This window comes from Lepidochelys kempii, chromosome 2 (genome assembly GCF_965140285.1).
Source record: "Lepidochelys kempii isolate rLepKem1 chromosome 2, rLepKem1.hap1, whole genome shotgun sequence".
NCBI classification, from domain to species: domain Eukaryota; kingdom Metazoa; phylum Chordata; order Testudines; family Cheloniidae; genus Lepidochelys; species Lepidochelys kempii.
The window spans coordinates 212,978,691-212,998,252 of record NC_136381.1 but is presented as its reverse complement, the minus strand read 5'-3'; the positions used below and the strand labels follow the sequence as shown (position 1 = coordinate 212,998,252).

The window sequence follows — 19,562 nt, the reverse complement described above, 5'->3', positions numbered from 1 at the left end:
ATGTTATCGTGAAGCTTGAACCTGACAAAAAGCATATCCAGGCTACCAGGCTTTAACAAACAATCAATTTCACTTTATAATTGTTGTTATTATTTGGTAATTTCTAAAGATTTCACTACTAGGAATTAAGGAACAGACTCTCAGAGGATGTAAATCAATGTGGCTATATAAGCTGAGGATTGGGTCCAGTGTTGTAAGACTAGCGACTAATGGTAATGACATGCTATATATATTCAGGTTGTGAGTGTGTGTGTGTCCAAATCAGGTCCTGCTGAGGCAAAACTGTCATTGAAGTTATTGGGAATTTTGTTTGAGAAAGGACTGAGCAAGAAATGAGGAATAACTTCAGGAGATGTTATCTGCATTTATGAGCAAAAGGTAGTTAATAAGAGGTGCCTGATTGCTCGAGAGCATGGGAAAGTAGGTTGCCATGTGCTCACATTATTTTGGAGGGTACAATTTTGGAAAATCTTACTTCTGAGAAATAGGTCATCAAGATATTGACCAATGTGTGCAATGAGAAAAATCAGTGAAGAGAGAGAGAAAGGGGCTTTGCAGTGCTTCTAGAAATGGGAGGCATGTGTGCTGTTCTGCACTAACACAGGTCAGGAAATACTCAGCCAACCTTTGTTCTTTCAGATGTTTAGAGGAACCTGCACTTTGTCAAACTCATTTGACTAATTTCTGATTCAGAATCATATAAACAGAAATATTTATTGTTGTATTACACCCTCTATTTAGCGTACCGCTAGTTAGTTTGCCTCTTTTTATTTTATTTTCGTGTTTGGTTAGGAACTCTTTGTAGAGAGGGAGAGGGGAGGTTATGACCTTTTCCAGAGTAAATGCTCAGTTGAGGAGACCTTTTTTTGGCTGAATTAGTTGTCTCTTAGTTAAAACGAGCTCTTTCTATTATGAGGGTGGAAGTAGTGAAGGGTCATTGTTATTTGATAGCTTTTGGGATAAGGGGGGAGGAGGGGGTTGTACTGCATAATGCAGTAAACCCAGCATACTGCTTGTCTGAATGTTTTATGTGATGGGATGGATGACTTCGAATGTAGTTTTCTCATTTGCTGGTGAGCAGATCTTTATTTTCTTTTGCTTACTTGTATGAAAATGAAATTCAAGTCTGTATTCTGTAGCAGAGAATATAGTGGGAAAGAATATATGAAAGAATCCCCTTCTTTAAGAAGATCTTCTGAGCCTGTGTGAAGTTCTCTGTTCTGTGTTTGGGGCGTTGATAAATAATCAGAAATGACTTGCAAATGGAAATATCTGGTGCCAGATTGTCAGCTGGCGTCAATTGCAGTAGCTCCATTGAAGTCCATTGACACCAGCTGAGAGTCTAGCTCAGGGAAAGTTCACTCATTCAAAGTATATTATAAACAGTGGTGTTATTCGAAGAAGGTAGCTTTTCCCCTTTCTTTCTGTTATTATTATTATTATTATTTTATTTATTATTTGAGTGTGCACAGGGTGCTTAGCAAGGTTTATGTGATTTTCCTTTCTATGCTACTATAATAATATGGCTAACCTCTTTTTAAGCCTAGTTCCTTGCACAGGGGAGAGAATGATAAGATGCACATTTTTACTTTGACCTCCCTTGTAGTATTTTTGGAATTTAAGCCCTGATTTTGCAAAGAATTGTGCACATGCTTAAAATTAAGTAGGTGCATCATTTTTGGTAGGCTTGGGGCCATAGTGGCCAGCTTTATTAAGTTAAATATTGTTTTGGTGCTGGTTCAAAAGAAATTGTTTTTGTGCTGCTTTGCTTATTAAGTCTATGAGTGGGTTATTATAGTTAGTGACTTATAGAAAATTGTCAAGTTGTCTTGATACTTACCAAGTTTATCAACTCCTCTTGCATTAAAATATAGGGAATAGATGATGATTTGGTGAACCAAGGTCATCCTAGGGAAAAGCACTGCAACTCAACATAGAATGCTGGGTCTTGACTATGGATACATCTAGTACATTAGAAGAAAACAGTCCGAAGCACTACAGAAAACCAAGTGGTGTAAGCTTAAAAAGTTAGCAGGAAGTTTAAAATGAAAGTGTTAGAGGAGATCTCTTTAGAAGGCTTAAGAGAAAATACGAATCAAAGATAGATTCATGTAGCAAGCAAAATTCAAGAAAGTGCACAGAGCCCGCTTGGTGAACAGAAGCAAGAACCTTTGTCCCCAGTAAGATCTGGTGGCAGAATGAGAAAGTTTGAGAGGCTGAGAAGGAGAAGAAAAAGTGTTTTAAACTTTGGCAAGCAATGCTCCAACAGCAGGATTTTCAGAAGTATAAAAAAGCCAAAAACAACCAAAGAAAAAAAAAAGGCAAAGAAAGAGATAGCAGCTGCTAAGGCTAAAGCCATGGAAGCCCATTTTAAATGCCCATTTTGAAATGAAGGAAGGTGAGAAATAAATATATTCATTGGCAAAGACCTGTGATAAGTGAACTAAAGACAGTAGTGAGATCAAAGTAATTAAAGATGAAAGTGGCTATAATTAATCAAGGAGAACCAGGTTAAGGAACAGTGGAGAAATTACTTTAAAAAGCTAATGAATGGAGAGAAACCAATAGGACCATGCCCTATAATAAAACCAAACCAAGGTCTGGTAGCACCAGACCTAAAAGGAAAAGTTATAAAAGCATTGAGCCACACGAAAAATAAGAAAAATCTCAGCCCTGGTGGCATACCAGCAGAGTATGGAAGTGCCTGGAGCAACAGACATGAACATATTGACATAACTGTTTAATTGTATCATGAGGATTGAGACAATGCCTGATGCCTGGAGAAAGAGCACATTAGTACCAGTATTAAAGAGAAAAGGAGACGTACAAGACTTTGGTAACCACGTTGGCATTAAACTCATGAGCCACATGATGAAGATCTGGAAAAAGTTATTGATAAGATACTACAAACAGAAGTAAAGGTCAGTAACAATTAGTTTGGATCCAGGCTAGGCAACTCAACATTGGATGCTATCTTTGCATTGAGATTGCTTGTGAAAAAATATAGAGAAAAGAGGAAAACGCTGTATGTGGTATTTATCAATCTTGAGAAGGCTTATGACCACATTCAGAGAGAAGTAATCTGGTGGCTTATGAGACTGGAACAGATACTGGAAGACTGTAAGTATGTCTAAATTTATGGCATCATGTAGAGTACAAACACTGAACACCCAGCTAGCATGGTATAAATAGCATGGCATGCTTAGGTGAAGCAAGGAGAATAAAGTGCCCTACACAACTGAATGCCCAGGGTATATACCCTACATAGGCTCTTTACACACGGAAGCAGTCTTTTGTGTCTGCACAGCTATTTTCACCAGTGTAATGTCCCACTGCCTCCTGGCTGCTGGAGTCTTTCCCCACCACAGTGAAATGCTCTGGCAGTGGGGAAAGGCACTGGTGGGGGGAGGAAGCAGGGAGAGGCTCCAGCAGTGAGGAAAGGTTCTGGCTGGGGGAGACAGCAGGGAAAGGCTCCCCACTGCCAGAATCTTTCCTCACTGCTTCCCCGCTGCAGAACCTAACCCAGCTGTCTCCCGCTGCCAGAGTAGTTCATTGTGACATGTAGCTACACACCACAGTGGCAAGTGTTGATGCAGCCTGCCTTTCAGTATGGCAGGTAACTACACGTGTACTGCCTGTACACAACATGCTGTCGTAAATGTGGACATAGCCTATACCAGACTTATCCAGGACATGTACTAGGGTGCTGTTACCACTGTTAGAAGGCCATGTGGAGAAACTAAACAGTTTCTAGTAAGAATTGGAATATATCAATGCTCAGTCCTTAGCCCCTTTTTGTTCACGATGCACTAGCAGAAAACATCCAGAGAGTGGCACCCTGGCACATGCTCTTTCCAGATGATGCTGTGCTATGTGGGACAGCAAAAAGGAAGTGGAAGAAAGCTTAGTGAGATGTAGGTGTGTACCTGAAAGAAATGGCATGAAAATTAGCAGCATTGAAAGAGACTATATGGTCTGTAGATTCGATGATACCTTTCAGGAAGACAAAGAATACCATAAGTTTGAGGGGTCAGCTACTACTACAAACAGACGTTTAAGTCTTCAGGTTTGATTGTATGGGATAATGATGAACTCAGAGATGAATTAATAAGCAGAACAGGAAAGACATGGACTAAATGGAGAGAATTGAGTGGAATGAACTGCAACAGGAGAATTATCTCATTGCAAATTAAGATCTACAAGATGGTAATTACAAAAAGAAAAGGAGTACTTGTGGTATCTTAGAGACTAACAAATTTACTTGAGCATAAGCTTTCGTGAGCTACAGCTCACTTCATCAGATGCATTCAGTGGAAAATACAGTGGGGAGATTTATATACATAGAGAACATGAAACAATGGGTGTTACCATACACACTGTAACGAGAACCTTGTAACAAGAGTGATCACTTTCGTTACAGTGTGTATGGTAACACCCATTGTTTCGTGTTCTCTATGTATATAAATCTCCCCACTGTATTTTCCACTGAATGCATCCGATGAAGTGAGCTGTAGCTCACGAAAGCTTATGCTCAGATAAATTTGTTAGTCTCTAAGGTGCCACAAGTACTCCTTTTGTTTTTGCAAATACAGACTAACACGGCTGCTACTCTGAAACCTGTCAAGATGGTAATTAGGCCTTCACTTTTGTATGGCTCTGAATGCTGGGCACTGAGGAAGAGACAGGAGCAGATCTTGAATGCAGTAGAAATGAAGATGTTAGGATGGAGGCTTGGAGTTGCAAGGATGGACCATGGAGTTAATGGATTAGAGGTGATGTGAAGATGGTAGAAAAGTTGAGAGAATCCAGGTTCAGATGGTTTGGGAGTGTGAAAAGAAGATTGGAAAAATATGTAGGAAACAGGGTGTTAAATTTAGAAGTGGAGGGTAAGAGAAGGGGTGGAAGACTCAAACCTAGATGGATGGATGTCATACAAAAGGATATGATTAGCTGCAGACTTTCCAAGGAACTGCTTCAAGACAGACTGGAATGGCGAAGAGTGACTCAAAGAGCTGATGCATATAGATAGGGCTAAGGCTAGAAGTAGTAGTTTGGGATGGCCTGGATTACTTACAAATGATCCCAAATGGGGGCCAGTACAACCTTCATGACACATTATCCTGTCAAATTCTTATGTGTATTATTACAACACCTAGAGGTCCTAACCAAGATCAGGGACCCTTTGTGCCAGGTACCATGTATAGACATAGCAAGAGACAGGCCCTGTCCCAAAGATCTTATAATCAAAATGGAGGCCAGAATAAATACTGAAGCCCATATTTTCTGTGATTCAGCTTTGCCCTGCACCTTTTGTACAGAAGCAAAATAGGTGTAAAATGCTACCTTTTGTAAGCATTTTATATCCACTTTGCCCTCACTTTCCTGTAGTGAAAATGATCATAAAAAGTACAGGTCACTGGTGAATTGGACTCTGTATGTGCCAAATATTTTTCAGAAAAAATATTTTAAAAATATTTATAGAGTTTTACAAGAAACTGTATTAGAAATAAATCTATTCCTCTTCCTATAAAGTCAGGCTGCCTTATACGACGAGCTGAACTGTACAGGTCTCACAGGGAGAGAGAAATGATGACTAATTCTAACCTCTTAAACTTTGCCTGAAATAGGTTCTTTCACACAAATATTTCAATTTTTAAGGTTTTATATCCAGGGCCCTTCCAGAACTAGCAGTTTGAAACTGTTGAATGGCTGGGAATCTCCCCTTTCCAGTAATATTCCTAATTTTCTTTTTTCAGAGATGCACGTTTTTGGACTTTATACTATTCCTGGACTATTATCAATTCCATACCTCATGCTGTTGTAATTTTGGGGAGAAATTGCACATGTTGGAGAAAGAAAAAGACTGTATTAAGGCCAGTGGTTTTAATAATAAATGATGACTCCCTGAAGTTGATCAGAGGTTTCGGATGTTCGGAGTATCCCAGGAAAAATGAATAAAGTGTTGGTGAGATGGCCAAAAGGGGATTCTAAATGCAAATTATCTTGTGCCTCTGATAATTATCAAAGGGTTCCACAGTTTTTTAATCACCATCTGAGATCTGATTGATCATTACATGATGCCACCTGAGATGCGATTGATTTATTACAACACCTCCCTATGAACTGTGTTATGAAGTTGATAATTATGGGAAGCAGAAACTAATTTTAATGTGGGCAAATTTATCTCCCCCCCAGTATGTCACTGAAAATAGTGATTGTTTTCCTGCCCATCTGACTTGCTGCTGTGTGAAGAAATCTTGAAATCATTTCTCAGCTATATTTTTTGTCCAGTTGATAGGCAAAAAACCCACAAAAGTAAGGAAGAGCAGGCTTTTATGATAATGTCATCATCGGCTCCCAGCTTCAAAAGCTTCTGTGGCTTTTGAGTTGTCATTTATAACTTGGAACTGAATCAACCCATAGTTCCCTTGATACATTTAGAGAAATTGATAACAGACCACTTCTTTTATGGCTCAGAGGAGGCAACTCCGATCACATCACTATTGGCAGTCAATATTATTTTCTGACATGGTTGTAAAAGTATAAAGAGGCTTATGGCATTTGTTTAGATGAGGAATGGGCTCTCAAGCTGTGCTAGGGTTTATGGGTCCAGATTAGTGAATAGCAAAGGGAATATGATGTTTGCAAACAGGATATGATTTTATTTAAGTTTGGGTTTCATACTTTGATCCCTGGGGACTGCCCTGCAGACAGAAGAGAATTCCACTTTTATCATGAAATAGGGCAGTCATCCAATACCAAGAAAAAACAACCACCACCACCCTGCGATGTGCAAAGTCAGATCTTTAAATTGGAAGAGGAGGAGCTGTGGAAGAGTCAAAACAATACTCTGCATGAAATCAGACTTACACAGCATCAATGTTGAGAGGACTAACTGAACAGTAGTCCATGTAATAAATATTGATGTAGTTTGATCAGTTTAGCCACTCTCTGCTGTGCACAATGGGTTTGGGACTATTCCGTATATGCACGGTGAATTCCTTGTAACTTTGCTTTCATATATACGAACCATAGGTAAAAGTATCTGCTGGTGTAAATGGGTGCAGTTTCACTGACTGCAGTGGAGTCCTGCTCATTTACACCAATAGAGAATTTTACCATCTGACTACCCAGAAGAAGAAAGTGTAGATGTGTGTGTTTATATAAATATATTTTTAAAAATGCATGCAGCTTTTCCCCCTAAAGTTACTTTCTTTTAAAATACTGAATCAAGTTGGTGAATAATTTATTTGTTTATGTATTGTTCTTTTTTTCTCTGGTTTTAATTAATGTCGTGGTCTGATTGGTATTATCGTATCTCTCAGTGATACAGCTTTACTTCTTGATAGTGGTTTATTAGTGTATCTTTTGGATTGGTGGCTGCACAATTCTGAAAATCCTGGGTCATGTAAGTGGTCCTTACTCACGTGAGTTTGCTTTATTAGGGCAATGGTATTATTTCTGTTAGTGAGGACAAGTCATATGAGTAATTATTTGCAGGACAGGGCTGGACTTGTGCAAATTCAAGCAGTCCACACAGAGGACTACACTCTTCAGGGCTATCAGGGTAGCATCTTTCTCAAGCATGAAATGTATGTGAAAAAGAAAATAAGAGAACAAAACTGTGTACACATAAGACATTATTTGGGTAGAGGCGCAAAGAAGGAATCTGGAAGGCACATTATGTAATTGTGATAATGTTGATATTTTTCATGTCCTGAAGCAGCCATTTGACAAACCTGTGGACATAGACCAAATCTGCTGAGTCCGGGATCTCGCAACTGTTTCTCTTCCCCTTTGAACAGATGGTGCTGAGACTCTACCTTCAGTTCACTGCCCACAGCACAATTCCCCAGTCTATACAGATTTAAGAGCAGATACTCTGTTCCAGTCTTCTCCCTCTGTAACACTCCTATGCCATCCCCCTCCCCCACAAGCCCCAGCACAGAGTCATGCTGGGGGCAGTGAGAGCTGTCCTGTGTTGTTTAACTAGCAGACAGTCCCTTGGCTTTGTTGCCAATGGGTAAAAGTTAGAAGAGCTTCAATTTGTTCAGTCTTGTACAGGCCTCTGATTGGGGACTGGACAGAAAACTGAGGAGATGTAACCCTTTGCAACGCAACTTTTCTGCCTGGTGGAATCTTGGTAAAGCAAAGAATCTGTCCCTTTAGATCTATTTTGCCTCATTTTTAATAATGAAGCTCTTTCTTAATTGCATTCACTATTTCACAGGTACTAAGACAACCCAAATTATAAAGCACCAAACGTCATCTGGAACGCAGAGAATGAATGTGAAGCTGATAAAGTGTCATAAATTCAATGCCTTGAGGATTTTATTTCATTTTGTGGCTTCCACAAAAATATCAAGTATCCCAAAGCTTGCAAAGTATAGAGTAGTATTATGTAAAACAGAGAATCCCTCTTTATTTATAAGGGTGGTATTGAACATTATACACATAAGTTAATTATAAATAATTTTATATTACATTATATACGGTTTACAAACATACATACATATGTTCATAGCCCCCAAACAAGCTTACACATGCGCACACACATGAGATTTTGATAGAAACTACTTAGCTTTCTGCATTTGTACTTTGAAATTCCACTGTGACATGCTTCAGTGATGGAATTCAGCCTCCAGAATTGGCACAAGAACTTCTTTGTATTTTTCCTGTAATTTTTATCATAGTAAATACCAAGGCTCCATAATAGCTCCATAGTGACTCCTAACAGAAAGAATATCATCTATGTCCAAGAAGAGGGCTGAAACATGATGCATCCGAAAAATGAACTCTGTAGTAAGAGGTCAAACTTTTCAAAGAGGGGGCCTGAGTTCTACATGTAAGTATCTGCAGTTACTGTGATTGCATGCACAAATGGCTCAATTTGCACATGAACTCATAGGAACTGCATCATCAAATACAGGGAGGCAATTGCGTATGGATTTTTGCACACAAATACATTGAAAACTGAAGCAAATGTAGAGTTAAATTAATAGAATACTTAGGGCGAGGTCTGCAGTAACTTTTTTACCAGCATCTGGTGATATGTGCCACATATCTGAGACTTGAATCTGTGCCAAGCTGTATTATTTATGATCTTTTTCTAAAAATAAATTCTAATCCATCCTTTCTACCACCACTATTATATCCATCCAAATTTGGGTTCAAGACTTTGTGTTTTTGTGAGGTGTTTATAATATCTTCAGCTGCTGCAAGAGACATACAGAACCCTGAACTTGAATCTTTCCAAGAATTTAAGGTGGGTTATTAAGTTCAACTACTTCTTTTAAAGATAACATTATTTTAATACTTTTCTTGCACTTATATCTATACAGTTTTGTTAGTGATTTGAAAGCCAAAGAAGATCATTTAAAATTAAAAAAATGAAATGTTTTCCAATTCACTTTTAAAAATCTATCAGCACTGCTGTTACAAGCTTGCTTCTTCAGGCATTTATGGCTCAGAAATTGAATTCACAATGGAACTTTAAGCCCAATCACCAATGCAACAGGGCAAAATAGGGCCCTTGACGTTCTTTTTTTTTCCTTCAGCAGGAATATTTTCTCTAAATAAATTTTGGACTGTAGGTCATTCATGAGTAGCTAATTACTTGTATTTATTATTCCAAACTTTAGAAGTCTTGATTAGGGAACGCATAGGTAACATGGCATTTTTCTGTTCCTTGTTTGGAGTGGCTTAGCTCCAAGTGTATATATGGCGTACTCTTATGGTATGTCTCTACTGCAATCAGAGGCGAGACTTTGCGACTTGTTTTGACCTAGCTAGCTCAAATAATAACAGCAGTGAAACCAAGACAGAACAGGTGGCAGCATGGACTAGGCACTTGAATACATACCTAGAGTTCTGGACGGTGCTGCAATGGTTGTTGTTGTTGTGCTGTTGTTATTCAAGCTGGTTAGATCAAAGCTAGCTCAGGTACCTCTAGAAGTGCTGTGGTCACACCTCTGCCTGCAGTGTAGACATACCATTATAGTAACATTTCTTGTGCAAATAGTTGCCTTTCTAAATTCAAAATTCACTCTCTGGCTATAGTCTCCAATAATACCTGAAGAAGAGCTCTGTGTAAGCTCAAAAGCTTGTCTCTTTCACAAACAGAGGTTGGTCCAATAAAAGATTTTACCTCACCCACCTTGTCTCTCTCATATCCTGGGACCGACACACCTATTGCAACACTGAAAACATTTTCCAAAATCTTCTTAAAATTTGCTGTTTCCGTGGACTTTCCAGCCAGTAGACTCATTTATTAGAATATTATCAGGGAGCAAACACAAATGGGGAGTGAACACAGCCCAAGTGAATTCAGGTTGTTGGCGTGGTTTTTTTAAGTAACTGTGAAAATATTTTGAGGTATTTATCTAGCTCAGATTCTAAAGGTTGCATATTTATTATTTCCTTATAAATCACACTGGAAGTACAAGTACATTCCTGAATAGCTGCTATTCTGAGTACTCGTATATCAGGAAAACCATTATCAAAGCAAAATCTTAGTAAACAGCTGCAGTTTTATAAGTAATTATAATATTATAAGAAGCTCAGTATGCCAGTGTTGGAATATATTCTTTCTAAAGTATCCTACTCACACGCTTCAGATAAACGAAATTTATGAAGGAAACACCAGGCCAAGCACACATACTTTCTCTCCTTTGTTCACTATTGAGAGACATGGATGACAGGCCATTTATTAAGGATCGTTTCTAGGTTATGATGTACACACCTTAGCTTCTTTAGTCATGGTGAGATGAAACAGAAGCAGAGAAGCAAGACAGAGGCTCTTTTGATTCCTAGTGAAATCATGGATGTGATGAATGATCACTGTGACCAGTGATTCCATATGGATAGGAGACGGGAACTATTAGCATGGCAGCTGGAGTGTAGCACTGGGCATGGATATGAGCACACTGTTGCAGGCTAGTGCATTAACACTCTTTGGCACTAGCTCATTCCAATGATGACAGGCTCGTTGCTGGCAGACATATCAAAATGCCACACACACGTTTTAGAGGCTGTAATGCTTCAGGAAAATATTCAGTTACTACTTACATGCCAGTAACAAAAAACAGTGAAGGAAACATGTTTGCTCTGACAGAGTGTGAGACTCTGAAAACTTTTATACCTGCTAAGGCACATAAAATTCACTAAGCAACATACAAATTCCTGCGGATCACATGGTCACCTGGGAAATCTGTGATTTCGAGTGTATTTCTTACAGTTTTCTGTTGGTCCATTCCATGAAGGCCAATAACTTAGCTAGTTAATATTACTCTGTTGCATTCCATCTTTATATTTACCGTGTCTGACCACAACATAAAATCAATGTAATGGGTTCTCCAGAGTATGTGTTAAGCTACCGATTTCCCCTGAAATATATGTTGGTACAACTTCCATCTGAGAATATTTTAGCACAACTCCTAGTGGTTCAATGGATGAGAGGGAAGTCCCTTTAAATCGCTCCGAAGAGCTATTACTTTTGAACCACAATTACCCGTTTTTGCTCTTGCCCAAGATACTGTGCATATAATATACAGTAACTGCCATTAAAAGGTCATCTTTTGCCAACAGTTCCCACCAACCGGCATATGATCCTACTGGGGGAGCTGCATACATTTTAATTCAATATGTGCGTGTGAGAGAGATGCATTAGGAGTCAGAGGGTACCAAGCAGATATTCTAGCCCTTTGCATTTGAGATCTAGAGCTTGCCTTCACTGCAGTTTTAGCTCAAGGTGTAACTCAAGTGTTACCCCTAACTGACTCCTAACTGATACACATTAATAGCTCCAGTTAAGTGGCACTTTAAACTCAGGCTAGCTGGCCTGTTAGGGGGTGTGGGTTCAAGCTCAAGAGCTGCTGATGCAGGACCTACTAATTCACTAGGGACTCAGCTACTCTGAACTGCTACTACCATCACTCTGAGCGGCTTGAGTGTTTTTTTGTAGTGTGACTGCTCTCACTAGAGTGAGGCTAACTTAAGAGCTGTTAACTAGAGAGTAGATCATTCAAGCTAACGCTGCAGTTGAGACAAACCCCCCAACCTTAAAATTTGAGTTGAATGCACTCTGATTTTTAAAGGATAATATTCAGTGGCAGTTGTGCCCCTCCAACTCGGACATGTTTGATTAATCAGAAGAACCTACAGAGCTTGTAAGTGTGGGACCTAAAGAATGGCCCTGATCATTGCCTTTGTCTTGTATTATTTCCCGGTTATTGGTATATGTGAATTTGAGACTGAGCTTAGTTTCAGAGAAGAAGATAAGCTGTAGAACACTCTGCCTGCCTTCCTGTCTCTCTCTGATAATTGGAAATGACACACTTATATTGTTATATTATGAACAGAAAATCTGGATCCCAAATGCCCACAGGGTAGAGTTGGTGCCAGGATCTTGAAAGGACCCTTCTTAAGGAGGGAGAGAGTTTGGAATAGAGATCAATGGTGGGGGCTGGGATATGTGACGGGTGAGAGAGAGAGAAGAGAGAAAAGTTGCAAGAAAAATGTTTAACTGTTTTTAGAATTTTTTCATCACTCTCCCCATCCCTCAGATAGGATCCAGGCCACCAAAGATAAGTGTATATTTACAGTATTAGGCATATAGTATTTCAGATTTTTGTAATTAAAAAAGCCATTAAGATAAACAGTCCCCCCCACCCACCCAAATGTATCTTCCCTCACCTCTCCACCTCTCCCCACACAATGCATCTGGCCGTAATTTATAGTGGTAACAGCTATTTTCAGCTACTAACCAATCCAGCCTAACACAGAGTGTCCCAGTCTTGCTGTTGTAACAAGCACCCTATAAACTGGACTGTTATGTGTTGCTGTGAGGTCTTTTGTTTGTTTGCTTGCTTTTGGAATGTTAAGGTTTTCATTGTTAGGCCTCAAGATATCCGATATAAATTGATCATAAGAAATACATTCCTATCAAGTTCCTTTTGGTAGTATAAGATATAGCATTTCAAGTGCATCCAACACTTGAAGCATTAGATGCTTTTAGACAGTATAAATGCTTTTCATTTAAGTCATTCTCTCTTCCTTTTTAATATCGTCACATCTACGTCAAGAATAAGTAGTTTAATTTTTATCATTTGCAGCTTTACAGAGTATTAGTGTTGCTATTCATACCAATGGTTGAGCTACGATAGATGTGCTTGAAAGAGCCTGCAAAGTACAGTGTTCATTCAGAAAACTCTGAATGAAGTAAATTCATATGGGTCTTAAAAACTTTACTCTTCAGACTGGGGTTGTGTTTTCTGGCTCACAGCATTATCACAGATTATTCTTATTCTTTGAAGGTCTGCATAAATGATAAGAACACTGATGCCAAAAAACTGAGTATACTTATATTTTAATACTGAAGTTTTGGTGCTATCAAAATTCTATTAAAACCCCTTTTTGTTTTATGTTATGTATATTTTATTCTATCAAGATACTGAATGCTCTAGGTTAATTTTCAAAACATCCAAAGCATATGTTCCTCATGGGAAAATAAACAACCATTAATAGGGATTAAAGTGAAAGGATCCTGTGCTAGAAACCAATCGAATTTAGTATAAAATGCTAAATTTTATATAGGGTTTTATTTAAAATATTCTGTAGGAATATCTAACAGGGATAACATTTTCTATTAAAGTCTATAGGATGGTCCAAAACACCTATGGAAAAGGCATCACTTTCTATTAAATTCTATAGGACTTTTCCATAAAGAAACTATGACATCTTTAGCAAGAATGTTATGCACTAAGTATATAGGTTGTCCATGAGGTGGACCTGAGGTAGGCAGGAAGTAATGATGGACTACACAAAGACTCAAATCCTACTCCACTTATTCATATATGTTGTCCTGTTGTATTCATCTTGTACAAGTAATCCAAACAAAAATTAGTCTTGTATACCTGACTGGACTTTAACACAGCAGTTGTCTTCACATTTCACTGGGGAACACCCAGTAAAATATTTAAATTAAACATCATTTGTGTAGTTTTAAATGTTTCAGGGGATTGCATTTGAGACATTTTCTGAGGAGCTGTTACCTATTTAATAAATAATCATTTATCTGTAGAGTCGAAATAATTGTAAATATTGCCCTTCAATTTAGTTAGAATTGTTTCTCATCAAATACCTCTTTCAGACTATGATACATTCAGAAGATACTTAGATCGTGGTATAAGTTACATCCCGGTACATTGGTGTGAGTATATGTAGGTGGCATTAAAACACACAGAAGAGTGGGGTTGGAACAGAAAAAATAAACAAGAGGTGCATAAAAGCAAAAAGAAGCTTCCCATCCTCTTACATTCTGGCTACTTTTTCTACTACAACCTTCTCCTTCCTCTCCAATTTCTTACAGTAGTAACACACATACATTTACATTCAGACACTAGGTTGTTGCAGTGTCCAGCCTATTTATGACACCTCTGAATTTGGCCCATCGTGCGCAATCAAGAAGATACATAGGGCTACCTTCTGCTTTCTTTTACATCCCAGTGTATTGCAATTAAAGAGTGAAATCTAGGAAAACTAACAGACATAACTTTCACATTTGCCTTTTTATACAGTGGTAGTTCAATAGCATGCTGCTGAATAAACTACTGAGTAAATTGCCTCTAAGAAAATGTCTTAGGTCCAAGCAACTGAGATATTTAAAACTAGTAATAATAGGGAAAGAAACAATTCTGCACTGATAGAGGGATGAACTAGATCATCTAATAGATGATTCCTCCTCCATTCCTGACCTCAGGAGTTGAATTTTATGTGCCAAGATCTTCTTTAGTTTTTTCTCAGGGAAATCTCCCATGGAGTTCAATAGAGATTTGCAGGAGTGTGGACTCCAGAATTTAATTTTTAAGGGGTAAAATGTAAAGCTGTATCTCCCCATGTTGATCATCCCTTTTTCGTGTGTGTGTTAATTTTCTTGTACCCTTCTTGCAGCACACACAGTTCCACAGCTGGAAGTGTGCACCTGTTGCTTTGGGAGATCCAAATGCATGATATGTGCCATCCCCAATTCATCTGTTAAAGTGCTGAATTTCCCTTATACTCTCTGTTAGTCATATTTGAAAATACTTTGAGACATGGAGTACTTGTGGCAGTTTAGAGACTAACAAATTTATTAGCGCATAAGCTTTCGAGGGCTACAGCTCACTTCTTCGGATGCATAGACTGGAACATATAGTAAGAAGAAATATATATACATACGGATAAGTTGGAAGTTGCCATACAAACTATGAGAGGCTAATTAGGTAAGATGAGCTATTATCAGCAGGAGAAACATGCTGTTTTGTTTTCCAATTTCCCATTATTATCTCAAGTCCCTTTAAAATTAGGCTCTCGTGGGTCAAGAGCTCATAGGGAAATTTCCAGTGGTAAATATTGGGCCTTGTTCCAATTCATTCTCCTTATCCACAGTAGAACACAGAAAATAGTTAACACAATAAACAGTCTGGGCAACAGGGATAGTGCTCAGCTGCTAGCAATCCTTTTCTCATGTTATAGAGGAGACAACCATTTTGAAGGGCGGATACATTCACAAACTGTGGTTACAATTTTTGACTCAACAAGCAAGTCTGGAAATGAATCATAGCCCCTCCAAGGCTGTAGGTTCCCTGCTTGCTTGTATCTTGGCACGTTGAACTGCAGTTGAATCATTTTCATCAACCACTGCTTTGGTTTTTTAACCTTCATTTGCTAGCCATGCACATGGTAGGAAAGGGCTCCTGTTTAGCCCTTCTCTTAATAAGCATTCAAATTGAATACAATACTGTGTTTATCCTACTCTATTGTGTTTAACAAATATCTTCTATTTTTTTTCCATTTTTGACTTAAAATAGATCTTAATGACAGCTGCTTCATATGAAGCATTAGAGACAAACGCCGCAGGAGTGTTGTCTAATGGCTGAAGCTTCGGGACTTAGTGCTTGTTGGTTTCATTCTGCGATCTACCTATTGACGTACTGTGTATCCTTGGAAAAGCTGCTTAATTTCTTAAAAAATAATATTACCCATCTGTAAGAGAAGCATAATAAATCATTACTTATTTGTGTTGTGAGGCTTAATTCATGTTTGTACAGCACTTTGACATCCTCAGATGAAAATACAAAATATCTTCATTCTACTAAGCTTGACAAGCAAATGCAAGTCTTACTATTCAAAGGGCCTAATTCTCCTCTCACACTGATGAGAATGTGGACTGACACACTTGAAGTCAGTTGTGTTATACCAGTGTAACCTGGTGAAAGAGAAAGAGGAATCAGGTGCAATACACTGAAAAATGAGATCATTACGACAGCTTGAAATTTAATAGTAATGTAACATCAATGATGAACACATTTGACAGGTGTATAGAAGATCAAATTTCTTTCTATTTCTACTATTTCTAGAGAATTCCTCAGAAATTCCAGAGTCAATAACAGTTGCATCTATTTTCAATTACCTGATTTCGTTTTTGAGAAATTAAGAACAGAAATTCAAATTAAAAACATGTCTCAGTGTATTTGGAAACTTTAAAAAATAGTATCTGCCACCTAGAATTGGTATTTCTAAAGCTTTTTTATTTTCATAGTGGACTTGTGTGATATTTTTCCTATTTAAAGGTACTTCCTATAGAGCATCAAAGCAGGCTGCATATTTGCCAGATTCAAATATTTCATACTAATGTGTCTGCTTGGTATGAAATCATACGATGTAAATGCAACCCTTCACCATTTTCATTCATTAGTTTTTATTCTGCTTTGCATTCATTACTTTATGCAAGCACATTTAATGGATTATTGAAAACAGAAGTATTTCATAAGTGTAACTTTTTAAACATATTTACTAAAGTTCTTAATCTATGCTGTCTCATGTCTGCTGTATTCCCTTATTTTTTTTAATAGGTGGCAGGATCTCATTTAATACTTATGATAGAAAATAATTTGAAGAGTCAGCAATCCTGTTAATCTTTAATTAAATGTTAGTAGCTAAAACAAACTGGTCCGAATTCATCCCTGATATAACTGCATCAAATTCAGTGGAATTGCAGCAGAGATTAATTTTTCACATTGTATTTCTTCCTTATTTTGCTCCTATCTCAAGCATGAATCAAATGAATCATAAATGTATAGTTTGCATTCAGAAATCTAACAAACTATTTGATTATATTTCTATTTTCCACTAGGCAAATCCTAGCAAAGTAGCATATAGAAAATAGGATTGGGATTATAAAAATGTGGGATTATCCTGAGGATGCTTTTCTTTATCTGATTTATTATTTTAGTAGTTCTAATTTTTAAATGATTTTATTGAGTGTTCTCAGTAAATCTAAAATTTTCCTTCCATTTATTTAAGGAATATGAACGGTAGCTGTCGTCTTGCGAAGAATATGTGCTACTGATTTCTTAATAACACAAACTTTTGCTTTCCTAATGCCTGTAGTCAAAAATTTCTTTTAAATTCTTTCTTTGTACTGGCACTTGCAAAACTCATTTTCACGTATAACTAAGGGCCCTCTAAGTAGTAGATATATTGTATCTACTACTGAGCCTGGTGTCTAACAGGCCTGTAACTAGGCCAGATCCGGCCTATGTAATGCTGTTTGTAATGAGAAATCTAAACAGGGAATGGCAGTGAGGCATGACAGGAATGTGTTTCCATTGGAGAAGTCAGTGTAGAGAAAAAGTATAAGCAAAGCCATGTCCAGAAGGCCTTTTCAGCTGGCCAAGGCGGAAGACTAATGTTATTGTACATTGGCTGTCACCCTGCCAGCCCTCCCTCACTGATTTGTTTTCTCTTATACTCTCTCTCTTTCTTTCTTTCTTTCTTTTTTTTTTTTTTCCTTCTCTACTGACTGTTTGCTCAGGTGGACAGTGACACCATTTGGAATGAGCTGCATTCGTCCGGCGCTGCACGCATGGCTGTTGGCTGTGTCATCGAACTGGCTTCCAAAGTAGCCTCTGGAGAGCTGAAGGTGAGGTCTGGGTTGCGTGGTGTGTGGGAAAACGAGGGAAGAAGCTGAAAGAGAGATGTTATTTTTCTGGAGTTGTGGCGAGCGTGGAAGAGGAGAGAGTGGGAAAGATGGTCACTAAGGTGTGGTAATCTAAATACTCTGCTAGGTAGTTGGCAGATTTTATTACTCAAAACCTTCTGTTCACAAGGGAAAGGTTTGCTGTCGGTATACTGTAGTATTTTTTTTTTAACACAGAGGTGATTAGGGAGCTACAGTCCAAGTTAAAATTACTCATAGTATGTACATATCTGGCAAGCTGTACTGGAATTCCCTTTTGAAGTGATTTTTAATATGATTATTGAGTAGGATGTGTAGCCTCAGAATACCACCCAGAGAGAGGAAAGGTAACTAGTGGACTTGCAAGTTACAGAGGAATAGGGAAATTGTTGATTAGGGAGGTAATGATCCAGGGTATACTTTTCCATCAAACAACTTCAAACTGACTATGCTTCATTGTTCTTCCTCTCCCACCTTATTTTTCTCTTTTCTACATGATCTGAACAGAATGATGTACAAAACCCAAATTATTCCCAGTCTAAACAATTTATAAAAGCTCCAGACATGACAGACTTTGACATTTTATTTGGTATTTTAACACCTCTATTTAAGGTACACCATAACTCTTCTTGAATGCAGAGTTACCCCAATAAATATTGCTGGAGCTAACATGGCTTCTTAATGCAACTGCGTATACATTTTCTTGTCCAAATACTGGTGGACTTAGTCCCGTGATCAAAGCCTAGGTAGGAGGTAAATATTTTAGGACCAACCATGTATGTTGGAATGAAATTATGGTGAATTATGGTGAATTTCCTTCATCTCAATTTTACTTCCGTCAGTATTTCAATTATACCCTAGATAGCGTAGTTCAGTTAAGACAGTACTTTTTAGCTCAATTTCAAACCTGGATGTTGACAATTAGGTGCTTAAATCATGATTATTGTCTGACAGTTTCCTTGTACTCTCCTGTCAGTCTGTCTGTATCCATCTGTTGCCTTTTGTCTTCTACTTAGAGTGGGCAGTGTAAGCTCTTTTGCTCTGCGTTTGTACAGCGCTTGATTCCTGGTCCATGACTAGGGCTTCTATGTGGTCTGATAATATAAATAAATGAATAAATAATAAGTGTTTGTGATTTGAAGCACCAAATGAAGAATTGGGGCACCCAAACATATGACCATATTGTGGAGCCCTCTACTCAGGTTGAAGAGTAATCCTGCTGACTAAATGTCAGGCCTTTATGCACAGAAGTTTGAAAATTGGGCCCTGTTTAGTACTGTGCATACAGTTACAGTGCATTGTTCCTGGCCAGAGGGACCAATGAGGGACCTGTAGAGATTTTTAGCAAGCTTTTATCTTTGTTGACTGTAGGTTGCCCTGCAGAACTTAACAGAGTTTAAAAGGAGGACTAGATAAGAATAAACAGATATGTTGTATGTGCAGTTGACATGACCAGGATCTGCTGCAAGACCTTTATTGCTTATCTCCACGGATTTATGGGGTCTTGCACACTGTGTGATTCTTCTTGGTTGTTTATCTGTATGTAATGAGTAGCTGAGAAGAA

At 38.2% G+C, this 19,562-nt stretch overlaps 1 protein-coding gene across 1 annotated transcript in view; it reads left to right on the top strand.

The window, feature by feature from the left end:
* The window catches only part of HDAC9 (histone deacetylase 9), a 704,858-nt gene that overhangs the window by 553,784 nt on the left and 131,512 nt on the right, over nucleotides 1-19,562 (top strand). The window contains exon 19 of the mRNA XM_073333773.2: nucleotides 17,855-17,962. Within this exon, the coding sequence (XP_073189874.1) occupies nucleotides 17,855-17,962 (108 nt within the window). The remainder of the gene's footprint in view (nucleotides 1-17,854; nucleotides 17,963-19,562) is intronic.